Below are 13,890 nucleotides of genomic sequence, written 5' to 3' on the forward strand. Positions count from 1 at the left end.
GTTGATAATCCATCTCGGCCTCCTCCTGAAGTCCCCAGCATCACAAATGCCAGACATCAGCCAATTCGATTCACTCCACGTGATATCAAGAAACAACTAAAGGCACTGGATACTGCAAAAACTATGGGACCTGACAATATTCTGGCAATAGTACTGAAGACCTGTGCACCAGAACTTTCCGCGCCCCTAGCCAAGCTGTTCCAGTACAGCTACAACACTGGTATCTACCCTGCAATGTGGAAAATTGCCCAGGTATGTCCTGTACACAAAAAGCAGGACAAGTCCAACCCGGCCAATTACTGCCCCATCAGTCTACTCTCAATCATCAGTAAAGAGATGGAAGGTGTCGTCGACAGTGCCATCAAGCGGCACCTGCTTAGCAATAACCTGCTCAGTGACGCTCAGTTTGGGTTCTGCCAGGGCACTCAGCTCCTGACCTCATTACAGCCTTGGTTCAAACATGGACAAAAGAGCTAAACTCGAGAGGTGAAGTGAGGGTGACTGCCCTTGACATCAAGGCAGCATTTGACCAAGTATGTCATCCAGGAGTCCGAGCAAAACTGGAGTCAATGGGAATCAGGGGGAAAACCCTCCGCTGGCTGTAGTCATACCTAGCGCAAAGGAAGATGGTTGTGGTTGTTGGAGGTCAATCATCTGAGCTTCAGGACATCACTGCAGGAGTTCCTTAGGGTAGTGTCCTAGGCCCAACCATCTTCACCTGCTTCATCAATGACCTTGCTTCAATCATAAGGTCAGAAGTGGGGATGTTCACTGATGATTGCACAATGTTCAGCACCATTTGCATCTCCTCAGGTACTGAAGCAGTCTGTGTAGAAATGCAGCAAGACCTGGACAATATCCAGGCTTGGGCTGATAAGTAGCAAGTAACATCCGTGCCACACAAGCGCCAGGCAATGACCATCTCCAACAAGAGAGAATCTAACCATCTCCCCTTGACATTCAAAGGAATTATGCACACTGAATCCCCCACTATCAACATCTTGGGGATTACCATTGACCAGAAACTGAACTGGATTAGCCGTATAAATACCATGGCTACAAGAGCAGCTCAAAGGCTAGGAATCCTGAGGCGAGTAACTCACCTCCTGACTTCCCAAAGCATGTCCACAAGGCACAAGTCAGGAGTGTGATGGGATACTCTCCACTTGCCTGGATGGGTGCAGTTCCAACAACACTCAGGAAGCTTGACACCATCCAGGATAAAGCAGCCCACTTGATTAGCACCCCATCCACAGACATTCACTCCCTTCACCACCGACGCACAGTGCCAGCAGTGTGTACCATCTATCAGATGCTCTGCAGCAATGCACCAAGGCTCCTTAGAGAGCACCTTTCAAACCTCCGACCTGTACCACCTAGAAGGACAAGGGCAGCAGTCGCATGGAACATCACCACCTGCAAGTTCCCCTCCAAGCCACACACCATCCTGACTTGGAACTGTATCACCGTTCCTTCACTGTTGCTGGGTCAAAATCCTGGAACTCCCTTCCCAACAGCACTGTAGGTGTACCTACCCCACATGGACTGCAGTGGTTCAAGAAGGCAGCTCACCACCTTCTCAAGGGTAATTAGGGATGGGCAATAAATGCTGGCCTAGCCAGCAACGCTCACATCCCAGGAACGAATAAATAAAAAAGGCTGGCATAGTTTCATATTTTTATTTTTGCGGAGGAATTGAAGTTAAATTGAAGTAATTGAGATTTTCTATCATTGTTATTCCATACATTCACTTACTGATTATAAAATAAAGCAGTTCAGTGATTCATATGTGGCCTTATCTCACTAAACTGTTACTCAGTCTACATTTCAGAACATTGGAAAAATGATGAGTAAAGATCACTGTATGCGGTTCCCATGACGAGGAGGTCTGATTGTCACCTACACCACTCCCCACTCCAATCCTCTCAAAGTTCTGCTATCATACATCTTAATATTGGGTAATGAAAGTAAACTCCAGACTGCAAAGGCACAGGCCCAGTTATGGGAAAGACCAGTAACTCTAACCTGAGAGAACATCCAAGGTAGATCTGAAACTCATAACAGAACATACGAATTAGGAGCAGGAGTACACCACTCGGCCCTTCGAGTCTGCTCTGCCATTCAATAAGGTCATGCCTGAACTGATTTCTCCACATTATCACCTACCCCCGATAACCTTTCATCACTTTGATTATCGAGAATCTACCTCTGCCTTAAAAATATTCAAAGACTCTGCTTCCACCGCCTTTTGAGGAAGAGAATTCCAAAGACTCACGACCCTCTTAGAGAAAAAATTTCTCCTCATCTCTGTCTTAAATGGGCAACCCCTGGTTCTAGATTCTCCCACAAGGGGAAACATCATTTCCACATCCACCCTATCAAGACCCCTCAGGATCTTGTATGTTTCAATCAAGTCGCCTCTTACTCTTCTAAATTCCAGCGAATACAAGCTGAGCCTGTCCAACCTTTCCTCATAGGTTAGCCCGCCCATCCCAGGTGTTAGTCTAGTAAACCTTCTTTGAACTTCTTCCAACACATTTACATCCTTCCTTAATTAAAGAGACCAGTACTGTACACAGTACTCCAGATGTGGTCTCACCAATGTCCTGTGTAGCTGAAGCATAACCTCTCTACTTTTGTATTCAATTCCCTTCGCAATAAACGATAACATTCTATTAGCTTTCCAAATTATGTGCTGTACCTGCATATTAACCTTTTGCGATTCATGCACTGGGACACCCAGATCCCTCTACATCTCGGAGCTCTGCAATCTCTCAACATTTAGATAATATGCTTCTTTTTTATTCTTCCTGCCAAAATGGACATCTTCGCATTTTCCCACATTATACTCCACCTGCCAGATTTTTGCCCACTCAATTAACCTATCTATATCCCTTTGTAGCCTCCTTATGTCCTCTTCACAATCTACTTTCTTACCTATCTTTGTGTCATCAAATTTAGCAACCGTATCTTCGGTCCCTTCATCTAAATCATTTATATAAATTGTAAAATGTTGAGGTCCCAGCACAGATTCCTGTGGCACACCACTTGTTCTTGCCAATCAGAAAATGACCCAATTATGCCGACTCTCTGTTTCCTGTTAGCTAGCCAATCTTCTATCCATGCCAATATGTTATCTCCTACACCTTGCGCTTTTATTTTTTGCAATAACCTTTGATGTGGCACTTTATCAAATGGCTCTGGAAATCTAAGTACAATACGTCCACCGGTTCCCCTTCATCCACAGCACATGTACCTCCCTCAAAGAACTCCAATAATTTGGTTCAAAATGATTTCCCTTTCACAAAACCAAATTGACTCTGCCTGATTACCTTCAATTTTCATAAGTGCCCTGCTATAATGTCTTTAATAATAGTGTCTAACATTTTCCCTAAGACAGATGTTAAGCTAACTGGCCTGTAGTTTCCTGCTTTCTGTCTCTATTTTTGAATAAAGGAGTCGCTATTTTCCAAGAATTATAAGTTGCAACATGAAAGTATGTCCTGATGTATTCTGAATATGCATGGTAAAAAGTAAAAGAGCCATATAGTTTGAGAGTTATTTGCATGGGACAGGTTGACGGGCAGCACTTTGTGGCATGTTTACGGAGGCCATCTACCTGTTTTATGATGTGGTTCATTAAATATACGGTGGCAACTATCTTCAGATCTGCTATCTACCTTTGGATCTGTTGTCAGATCTTGCGAGTACTCGAGAGTTCGATCCCATCCACTACCACCTACTAGCCATGCTTCACTGAGCTCTTGAATTGATGACATTCTGACATCCAGACAGGGCAGTTCTCCTTGCATTCGCCTCCTTACATTCACCTCATGCATATGAGCACGAGTAGGCATTCAACATAATGGATTATAATCCTAGTCCCTTTTTGGGGCTGTCCAGAATCCAGTGTACTTCTCAGATGGTTACTGTCAACTTAAGGTTGAGAAAGACAGATCCCAAAGACACTTGAATGGGTCTGAAGAACTGAACTAATGCTCCCTAAAGGAAAGGACCCAGCAGAGAATATCCTCTAGATAGCCTTTTTTTACAAGTTTCAGCCTGATTATAAAATCCTGCATATTATGAGGGTTGGGAATCTCTCCTCTGTAATGTACCTCCCCACCAAAGAGTATACGGAGACAGGTTCATGAGTTAGCAATACAGAACACTGACAACAGATCCAAATACAGAATTCTAATTTATGTAAAAGTTTCTTAAAGAACTGAACATGCAATTCACAGTTGGTGAGACAGTCAATTGCAATGTAAATAATTCTAGGAAAAGATAGAAAGTACAATCTTTTTTCTGGTAGAAAATCCAATTTTAAATAGAAATATTGTTACCGTAAAATATTTAAGTAGGATATCCATCAATTACTAAAGTAACATTTACGTTAAATCCCTGAGTAGAAGACAACAGAGTTAGCAAGATTTTCAAGTTGCATAACTAATTTATATGTATAGGGATGTTACCTCAACTGCAAGTAAGTTCATCCCCCTTTATTTCCCAAATAAGGCTGTATAATTATTAATTTTTAGATAAGGTCCATCCTCTTTAAATCCTAAGAAAGGTTGCATAACTATTAATTTCTAGGTAAAGTCTGTCCTCCTTGATTCCTAAGAAAGGCAAGCTGTAAGCTTCGCGATGGTCAATTTCTCATTAGTCATCTAACTGTGTTTTAAGATTATAATTCAGTTTTTGGGTTCGGTGAGCTTCGTCAAAAATTCAGTTGACTGTGGTTTAGGGCTATCAGCATAAAACCACCTTATCCATTAATACACTGTGGTAGCTTGTGTTACAGTTTCCAAAACTATGTTATCAATGTTTTACTGTGTGATCAGGTTCATGGCTTTGGAGCAATCCCTGATATCAGAAGCTGCCTTTATAGTTCTAAGATGAGGCAAGCTTTTTAAACACAGAGGCATGTCCATGAACTTTTGTAACCTTTTAGGAAGATGAACACTTTAAAAAATTTTTATTCCCTCATTCATAGGAAAATAACTCTTTTAACGTTATAACTCCAGATCCCTTCACTCTATCCCTCGGGCCTTTTCATGCACTAGTTTCACACATTGCTGGATTATATTTATCTTTTTGCCTCCCAATGGCACTTTCCTTTAAAGAGATGCTACAGCCCAAGTGTTACTTCTCTCAATCACTGACTGATCTTGCTCACTATTTAGTAGATGCCACAACCAGTTAAATAGGAAATTTACCTTTCACAGTGAAAGCTCCCAGAGCTGCCTGCTGTGCAGACAGGAGCTCATTCTGAATAGATAATCTGGTTTGAGCTGGGAGATTTAGGCAGAACAGTCGTATGTATGGGTTAGGCTGAACACTCCTGCACACCATTCCTGCCCAAGTTTGCAGTATTTTTATCTTACAATCTCATTAGATTCCATCCTCAGTGAACTGTGTTAAGGTGTTGTAACACACATCACATGCCACGGACATTAATGTAGTAAAAAATCATGGGGCATGTATAGTGATGGCAAATTTGCTACTGCTATTTTTCCACCAGGCCCCTGCCTAAAGTGGAAATTACCCCCTAAAACTAAGTAATACTTTACCTCTCTCTATTTTTCATTATTCTTGCATCATCTAACTGCTACTCCCTGAATTATGATATCAGCAATTCCATTTTTTTTCAATTATGGTGGCGTCTTGCAAAATAATGATGACAACAACAACAACTTGTAATTATATAACACCTTTAACATAGCAAAATGTGTCAAGGTGCTTCACAGGAGCATTATCAAACAAAATTTGACACTGAGTTACATCAGGAGATATTGGAGCAGATGACCAAAAGCTTGGTCAAAGAGGTAGGTTTTGAGAAGTGTCTTAAATAAGGAAAGCAAGGTAGGGAAGCAAAGAGGTTTAGGGAGGGAATTCCAGAACTTAGGGCCTTGGCAGCTGAAGAAATACGGAGAGGTGAGGCCATGGAGCGATAAAAACATAGACGAAAATTTTAAAATCGAGGTTTTGCCTAACAGGGAGCCAGTGCAGGTCAGCAAGCACAGGGGTGATGGTGAACAGGACTTTGTGCGAGCTCGGACATGGGCAGCAGGGATTTGGATGACTTCAAGGTCATGGAGGGCAGAATGTGGGCAGCTGGCAAAGAGTGAGTTGGAACAGTCAGGTCTCGAGGTAAAAAGGCATGGATGAGGGTTTTAGCAGCAGATGTACTGAGGTTTGACATTTTAAAAATTAGTTTATGGAATATGAGCATCGCTGGCTGGGCCAGCATTTATTGCCCATCCCTAATTGCCCTTGAGAAGGTGGAGGTGAGCTGCCTTCTTGAACTGCTGCAGTCCATGTGGGGTAGGTACACCTACAGTGCTGTTAGGGTGCACTAAAGTCAATTTTTTCAAAAATGGAGTCATGCTAATTGCAGTGTTGTTCCAAAGTGAAAAGATAAAACAAATAAAGGACAGGTAACATATGCTGTTGTAAAATACAGTTTTTCTTGCTTTCTTTCAGTTACAAGCATTACATCCCTGAAACATTGAACCGAAGCATCAAACAGCGAAACATCCTGACCAGGTGTCGAATCAACAATGTCTTCAAAAATTTCCTGAAAGAGTTCAACAATAGGACAGTGTGCGATAGCAACGTGTCCCCTCATGACCTCAAGGTCAAGTACCTGGCTACCCTGGAGTCTTTGACGATGAACTTTGGGGCAGAAACGTACAAAACAACAAGTCTGTTGATCTCAGCAGAAAACGAACGAGTGATGTCTAACTATGAGCCCATTGAGAAAGAACAGAAAGAGAGAGAATATGAGGTGATGGTCACAGGAAGCGTGGGAATAAAATGGAGACGTGTACCAAAAGAGGTAAGAGTTCATTCCTCACCCCCATGATCGAAGCATGTTTTCTCCCCTCGTTTCCTGCAAGAGATAGCTGGTATTCCAGTCCTCTTGTATTTCAACCTAATGGTCAATACCTAATGTATGAACAGAGTGAGTATTGGCAAGGGAGAATCACAATGCTACCTGTTCCTGCCTGGTGCCTGTACACACCAATTTCTTGCATGTTTTACTAGATAGTAATCAGGAGTAGCTAACTTATTTCCTTTCAGAATTCAATGAAGTTCTATTGTAGCACTGCCACTACAACCTTTGCTTAAATCAATTAACTCAGCTCAGACTAGGGATGATCTTTGAGACCTTCTTTATTCATACCACCAGTTCCACATTATGCAGTAGTTTATTTTTGCATTTAGTATTATTACAATAAAAGAGTCTGAAGATTTTTGCGTGATTTGCATGGAGCAGCAGTAAATATGGAGCAGGTTAACAGACAACACTTTGTGGCATGCATATGTAGGCCTTTGATCTGGTTTATGGCACTGTGGTTAACTAAATTGTGCCAACATTTCTTGAGTTTGCCCTCTCCCTTTGCATCTGTTGCCAGATCTTGCAAGATGCTTGTGAATTTGGCACTGTCCTCCTTATTTAAGAATACTAGTCAATCTCCTGTGGCTTTGCTCATGCACTTAAAAAAAAAAGTGTAGAAATAAATTCAGCCCAAAAATAAATAACATTCTCCTTATCCATTGCAGATAGATAAATAAAGAAATCAATTGGGCCCCTTATGTTGCTGCCATTATGCAAATAAGTAAATCTGCAGATGCAACTTGCTATAGTTACATAAATAAAGGTTTAAAACTCATACACGGTGAGGGCACCGTGATGTTGTCATATTGTTGGGCAATGCACATCAGAGCACAACAGGGATCAGGCCTAAAATCATTTGAACATGGGGAGTAATTTAAATGGGTTGGCATTGTGAAGGTGGTAGATTGTACCAGATATTCAGAAGCCTGACAAGTGTGTTTTGCTGTTCATGGAAGAGGGGGGAAGTTAATCGAATGACGTTTATTGCTAAATTTTAAATTTTTAGTGTATTTGTCATATTTTACTGTTTGTTGCTACATGCAGTACTTATAACTGTTCATATCGACTCAGTGTCACATGACAGGAAAAGAAACTGAGGCAATTTCAATTTATGTGCAGTCTGTTCCTCAGGATCTTTGCTGTAACAAAACATATTCTTGCACAATATCCTGCAAAAAGAAAACAAGTGTTGAAAGAAAGCACAAAAACATGGGATGGGAGACAATTTTCAGTGTCATGTACTACAAAGCTCCTTTTTTTGATCACTTTTGACCACCATGTTTATCACTGGAGCCTGTCCTCAAACTCTGGGTGAAATTGGTCTTCAGCGATAATATAGTGGAAAAGAAAAATCGGGTAGGTTGTAAAACAGGCTACTGATTATTATCATCCGTTTTGTACGCCAGTTGAAGACCAGTTTCACCCCCTGCAGTCTTTTATAAAAAATATGAATTGCCACTGACAACCGCATTGGTAGTGTTCAGACCAAGGGAGCTTTGTTATTTGTAATAAGGTGTATAAACTCTTTCTACATGTTGTGTGTTATCTGCTACTATAAGGAAGTGGTAGTGTTTTTTTTACTGAAACCACTTCCTCTGTCTACTCAGGGTATAGTGTTTTGAATACATGAGTTTTGAGCTAGAGGAGAGAGAGAGAGAGAGAGAGAGAAGTGCAATGCTTTGCTGATGAAAGCATGTCGCTATGCCTAGATTTTAAACTACAATGGGCCAAATCTCAGGTGGATAATCTGAACCTCCATAAAAATCTGAGGCCCAGTTTTAATCTAAAACACCCATGAGAAATGGCCATATTGGTGTCAGACAACCAATATACACCCCACCCAATTTTACGCTCTATTGAAGTCTGACCTGAACATGTCATATTCTCGCTGAGCATGTTAGGTTAAAATCAAGGCTTCTGTATACATATACAACCTAAAACAAACAAAAATTGACCAACAGCATTGAAAAACTAACACAATCTCCCCATAAGAAACTTCTTACTTTCACATGTAAAGCCCCAACATGTGAAAGTAAGAAGTTGGACAGAATTTGTAACCTAAGATGCATCCACTTGTATTTGAGGGGAAAAAACATAAATGCATGAAAGCCCAAAGAGGAAATCCAAAGATTGAAATCACAAAATTGATGGTCCATTTCTCGGGGGGGTCCAGGGGCATGCTCTCCTTAAATTTTTTAAACATTTACATAATTAATTTTAAGCACTTTTCATATTTCACAATTGATAGATATTTAAAAACAGTGACCAATCAGACCAACATGTACCAAAAAAGTACTTCAACAATCACTCTCCCAATCCAACTGTCAGTTCACATGTACATGACCGCCAAGCTCAGTTTACAGAGACAACTGCACTCCATCCAGCTCCTGACCTTTTCACAGACACTCCCTTCTTCAACCAGCACCCTACCACCGCACCCCCCCCCCCCCAACCCCACCCACCCCCCACACACCAGTTCATGCTGGCACTGTTCTCCAACTCTCACCCAAAGTTCAATTTCGCACTCCTCTGCTCCTTTAACCCAGTTACTCTTCATTTTCCCCTTCAATCTCGCACTCTTCCCTATTTCTATCCCTGCCAGCATTCATGCTGGCACCCTCCCGACCCACTTTCTGTCAATGCTGGCACTTTCCTTCCTGCCCTCCCTGAAGCACTGTTGCCAATTTCTTCCGTCTTCCCCCTTGCATTATTTATCGTCCAAAAAAATTAAGAAATGCACATACTCGATGAATGCTACAGATGTAGCTGAAGATGAAGGTGTCTTAGTTCATTCAAAGTTTAACATGTCCCACCAATGCAGAGTAGCAATCAACAAAGCAAATATGTTGTTGATCTTTATAGTCAAAACAGTAGAATATAAGTCACGGAACAGCCAAACTGGACAAGGTGCACAATTCTGGTCACCATATTATGGCAAGCTGATCAGGCATTGGAAGGAGCAAAATAAGAGGTACCAACCTGATACCTAGGTTAGGGTAACTGAGGTATCAGGAACATATGGAGAGCCTGGGATTGTTTGCTCTGGACAAGAGAAGCCTCAAAACATGTATTATTCAAATATTCAAGACTCTTATGGATTAGATAAATTGAACCCCGAAAATATGTTTAAGATTGCCAGAAGCTCCAGAATCTGTACACAGACTCGAGCTTAGAAGGAAAATAGACAGAAAGTTTAGATTTGACTATTTTGTGCAGAGACTGGTGGTTGTTTGGAATGGGTCACCCTGGGAGGCAGTGGAGGTGGATAGTGTGTGAAAAAAAATGAGGGGAGAATTTGGGCATATATTTGAGATTGTAGATAATTGAACGGTATTCAATTCTGGGATCAGCCAAATTGACTGCAGAGTACTGTACTATGTGCAGTCTATGCTTTCATGGGCTGTACCTTACCCATTAATTTTCTGAGGGATGTTCTTCATATTCACTTCCTGGTCACCAGAGGTAATAAAGCTGAGCTCCCTCTAAAAGGAAGTGAAATTTGGAAAAGGAGAGGTGTCATATACTTTCTACCAGCTAACTCAAGAACAGTGCTGGAAGACATGTAGGAGCAGGTTCTATGGGCTTTGGTCCAAAATACAGACCCTCACACAAATAATTATTAGATTGAGATATTGTGAGTTGGTCCCAGTTTCAGTAAACCGTATACAATTTTGTCAGAAAGGACACACTACAAAATTGATCGATTATACTATCAATGTGTCTCCTCAGTTTATGACCTGTACTGTTACATTGCTTTTTTATTCCCCTATTAAAGTCTACAGTGAATTTGACAGAGAAAAATAAACTGAAGAAGAGCAAGAACGACAGCAAAAGGAGTAAGACTCGTGAAAGCAAAGGTGTTCAAAACGAGGGCTGGAATCTATTTTCTGACTTTTACGAGATCACACATATCGTCATAAAGGACTCCAATGTCATCATCAATAAACAAGACAATAAAAAGCTGGTAGGTTATTTCATTTTCCTCTAGTTTTCTCCCCATCTTATTGACTCTTATTGGGTTATATTCTGTGAGTGTCAATAATTCGTCGGTGCAGTACCCAAGCAGCATTCTTTATTTGTAAGCCTAAGCAGCAGCAGGGTGGGGGCATTTAGACGTGCACCTTTCCAGGAAAGGCAGGGCCCTGGGGAGTGTTGTTGAGCAGAGAGACGTTGGGGTGCAAGTACATAGTTCCCTGAAAGTGGCAACACAGGTAGACAGGGTAGTGAAGAAGGTGTATGGCATGCTTGCCTTCATTGGCCAAGGCATTGAGTCCAAGAGTTGGGACGTCATGTTACAGTTGTACATAATGTTGGTTAGGCCGCATTTGGAGTACTGTGTGCAGTTCTGGTCGCCGCATTACAGGAAAGATGTGATTAAGCTAGAGAGGGTGCAGAAAAGATTCTCAAGGATGTTGCCTGGTTTGGAGGGCTTGTGTTATAAAGAAAGATTGGATAGGCTGGGTCTGTTTTCCCTGGAGCAAAGTCGGCTGAGAGGGGACATGAAAGCAGTATATAAAATTATTAGAGGCATAGATAGGGTAGATAGCCAGAGTCTGTTTCCCATGGTAGGGGTGACTAAAGCTAGAGGGCATAGATTTAAGGTGAGAGGGAGGAGGTTTAAAGGGGATCAAAGGGGTAAATATTTCACACAAAGAATAGTAGGTATCTGGAATGAACTGCCTGAGGAGGTGGTGGAGGCAGGAACAGTAGCAACATTTAAGAGGCATCTGGGCAGGTACTAGAATGAGTAAGGCATACAGGCATATGGAATTAATGCAGGCAGGTGGGGTTAGTATAGATAGGCATTATGGTCGGCATGGACATCGTGGGCCGAAGGGCCTGTTTCTATGCTATACGACTCCATGACTATGACTCTAAAGATCAATGAATAGTGACTAGAGCAAGCAAAAATCATTTAGGCCATCAAGGGATGTGGAGCAAAGGCAGATAATTGGTGTTGAGGTAGAAAGCAGCCATGATCGAATACAGTGGCAGAAGAGGCTGGAGGGTCTGAATGGCGTACTCCTGTTCAATGTTCTTGTTATTATGTATCAAATCCTTTTACTGTTACATTTTATCAGTGAAGTAGAATGAGGGAAAAGGGAAATATATATTTCCAGTTCCATTAATATCCTGGTGGTTACCAGTGATCAGAAACTGAACTAGACCTGCCATATAAATACTGTGGCTGTAAGAGCAGGTCGGAGGCTGGGAATTCTGTGGCAAGTAACTCACCTCCTGTCTCCCCAATGCCTGGCCACCATCTACAAGGCACAAGTCAGGAGTGTGATGGAATACTCTCCACTTGCCTGAATGAGTGCAACTCCACAACACTCAAGAAGCTCAACACCATCCAGGACAAAGCAGCCTACTTGATCGGCATCCCATCCGCAACCTTAAACATTCACTCCCTCCACCACCAAAGCATAGTGGCAGCAGTGTGTACCATATACAAGATGCACTGCAGTAACTCACCAAGCCTCCTTCAACAGCACCTTCCAAACCCACAACCACTACCACCTGGAAGGACTAAGGCAGCAGACGCATGGGAACATCACCGCCTGCAAGTTCCCCTCCAAGTCACACATCATCCTGACTTCGACCTATATCACTGTTCTTTCAGTTTTGCTGGGTCAAAAACATGGAACTCCCTTCCTAACAGCACTATGGGTGTACCTACACCCCAAGGACTGCAGCAGTTTAAGAAGGCAGCTCCCACCACTTTCTCAAGGGCAATTAGGGATGGGCAACAGATGCACACATCCCATGAAAGAATAAAACAAAAGTAATTTGTTTAACTATGTTTAATGAGTAAATATTAGAGCTGCCAGTTATGAAGCGAGACGTGATCGTAGTACTGTACTTAAAGTGCTTACGTTTTACTGCTGTTAATGGAAGAATGGTAGTTTGGATTGTGAGCAAGCTGCTAAATGCTGATAAGAAATCTGTAAAAGATTTTCACAGCCAAACCTGCCAAATTCAGAATGAAGGGGGGATAAATAGTTTTTTGTTTAAGTTCCAGGTGAATTTCATCATCATCAAAGTTGAAAGAGTTCCAAATTGGGCTATGCAACACATTTCCCATTTTCATCAACTGTCAACTGCTCCCAGCTATTTGCCGAGTAAAGCTGTCTCTATTCTACCCAACAATGTACCAGGCTCCCTTCAAAAGAACACCCCCTACTTACATCATTGTGACATGTTTTCTACTTTCTACAGTAGTCCCTCTATGAATGTCCCAAATGACATTCTCAGTGCCTATGACCATGGGGCACTATTGCTCCATGTCCTTCTTGACCTCACTGCATCCTTTGGCACGGTGAACTATACAATCCTCCTTCAACGTCTCTCCTCTGTTGTCCAGCAGAGTGGGACTGCCATATACTGACTTTATAGTCAGAGCATCTCTAGCAGTGGCTCTTTTTCCTGCTCCTGTACCATTGCCATTAGAATTCCCCAAAGATCTATCCTTGGTCCCTCCTATTCTTCATCTACCTGCTGCCTCTCAGCAACATCATCTGAAGACAATGTACGCTAATGATATCCCAGCTATACTTCTACACTACCTCTCTTGAACCTTCCACTGCCTCAGTTGTCAGCCTACTTGTCTAATATCATTGCTGGATGCCTTCCAGTTTCCTTCTGTTAAAAATCGCAAGACTAAAGCTATCATCCTCGGCCCCCACTATAAAGTTGGTATGCTCATCATCTACCCAACTATCCATCCCCCTTCCCGGCTATGATCTCAAGTTGAAACCAATTGTTCACAACCTCACCATCTATATGACCCGTGTTGAACTTCTGCATGTGTTCTCCAACATAAAGACTGCCTACTTCCATCACTGTAACATCACTCGTCTCCACCCCTGCCTAAATCCATCTGGTGCCGAAATCCTCATGTCAGCCCCAGACTCAAATGTTCCAATGTTCTCCTGGCAGGTTTTTCATCCTTCACCCTCTATGTAGTTCTGCTCATCCCAAAACTC

The 13,890-nt window shown here is 42.1% G+C and overlaps 1 protein-coding gene across 8 annotated transcripts in view; it reads left to right on the plus strand.

The window, feature by feature from the left end:
• Positions 1–13,890, plus strand: part of jak1 (Janus kinase 1) — a 149,109-nt gene that overhangs the window by 80,918 nt on the left and 54,301 nt on the right. For all 8 annotated transcript variants that reach the window (XM_068037304.1, XM_068037307.1, XM_068037305.1 and 5 more), the window contains 2 exons: positions 6,487–6,841; positions 10,680–10,868. In XM_068037304.1, the coding sequence (XP_067893405.1) occupies positions 6,487–6,841; positions 10,680–10,868 (544 nt within the window). The remainder of the gene's footprint in view (positions 1–6,486; positions 6,842–10,679; positions 10,869–13,890) is intronic.

This window comes from Heterodontus francisci, chromosome 8, assembly GCF_036365525.1.
Source record: "Heterodontus francisci isolate sHetFra1 chromosome 8, sHetFra1.hap1, whole genome shotgun sequence".
NCBI classification, from domain to species: Eukaryota; Metazoa; Chordata; class Chondrichthyes; order Heterodontiformes; family Heterodontidae; genus Heterodontus; species Heterodontus francisci.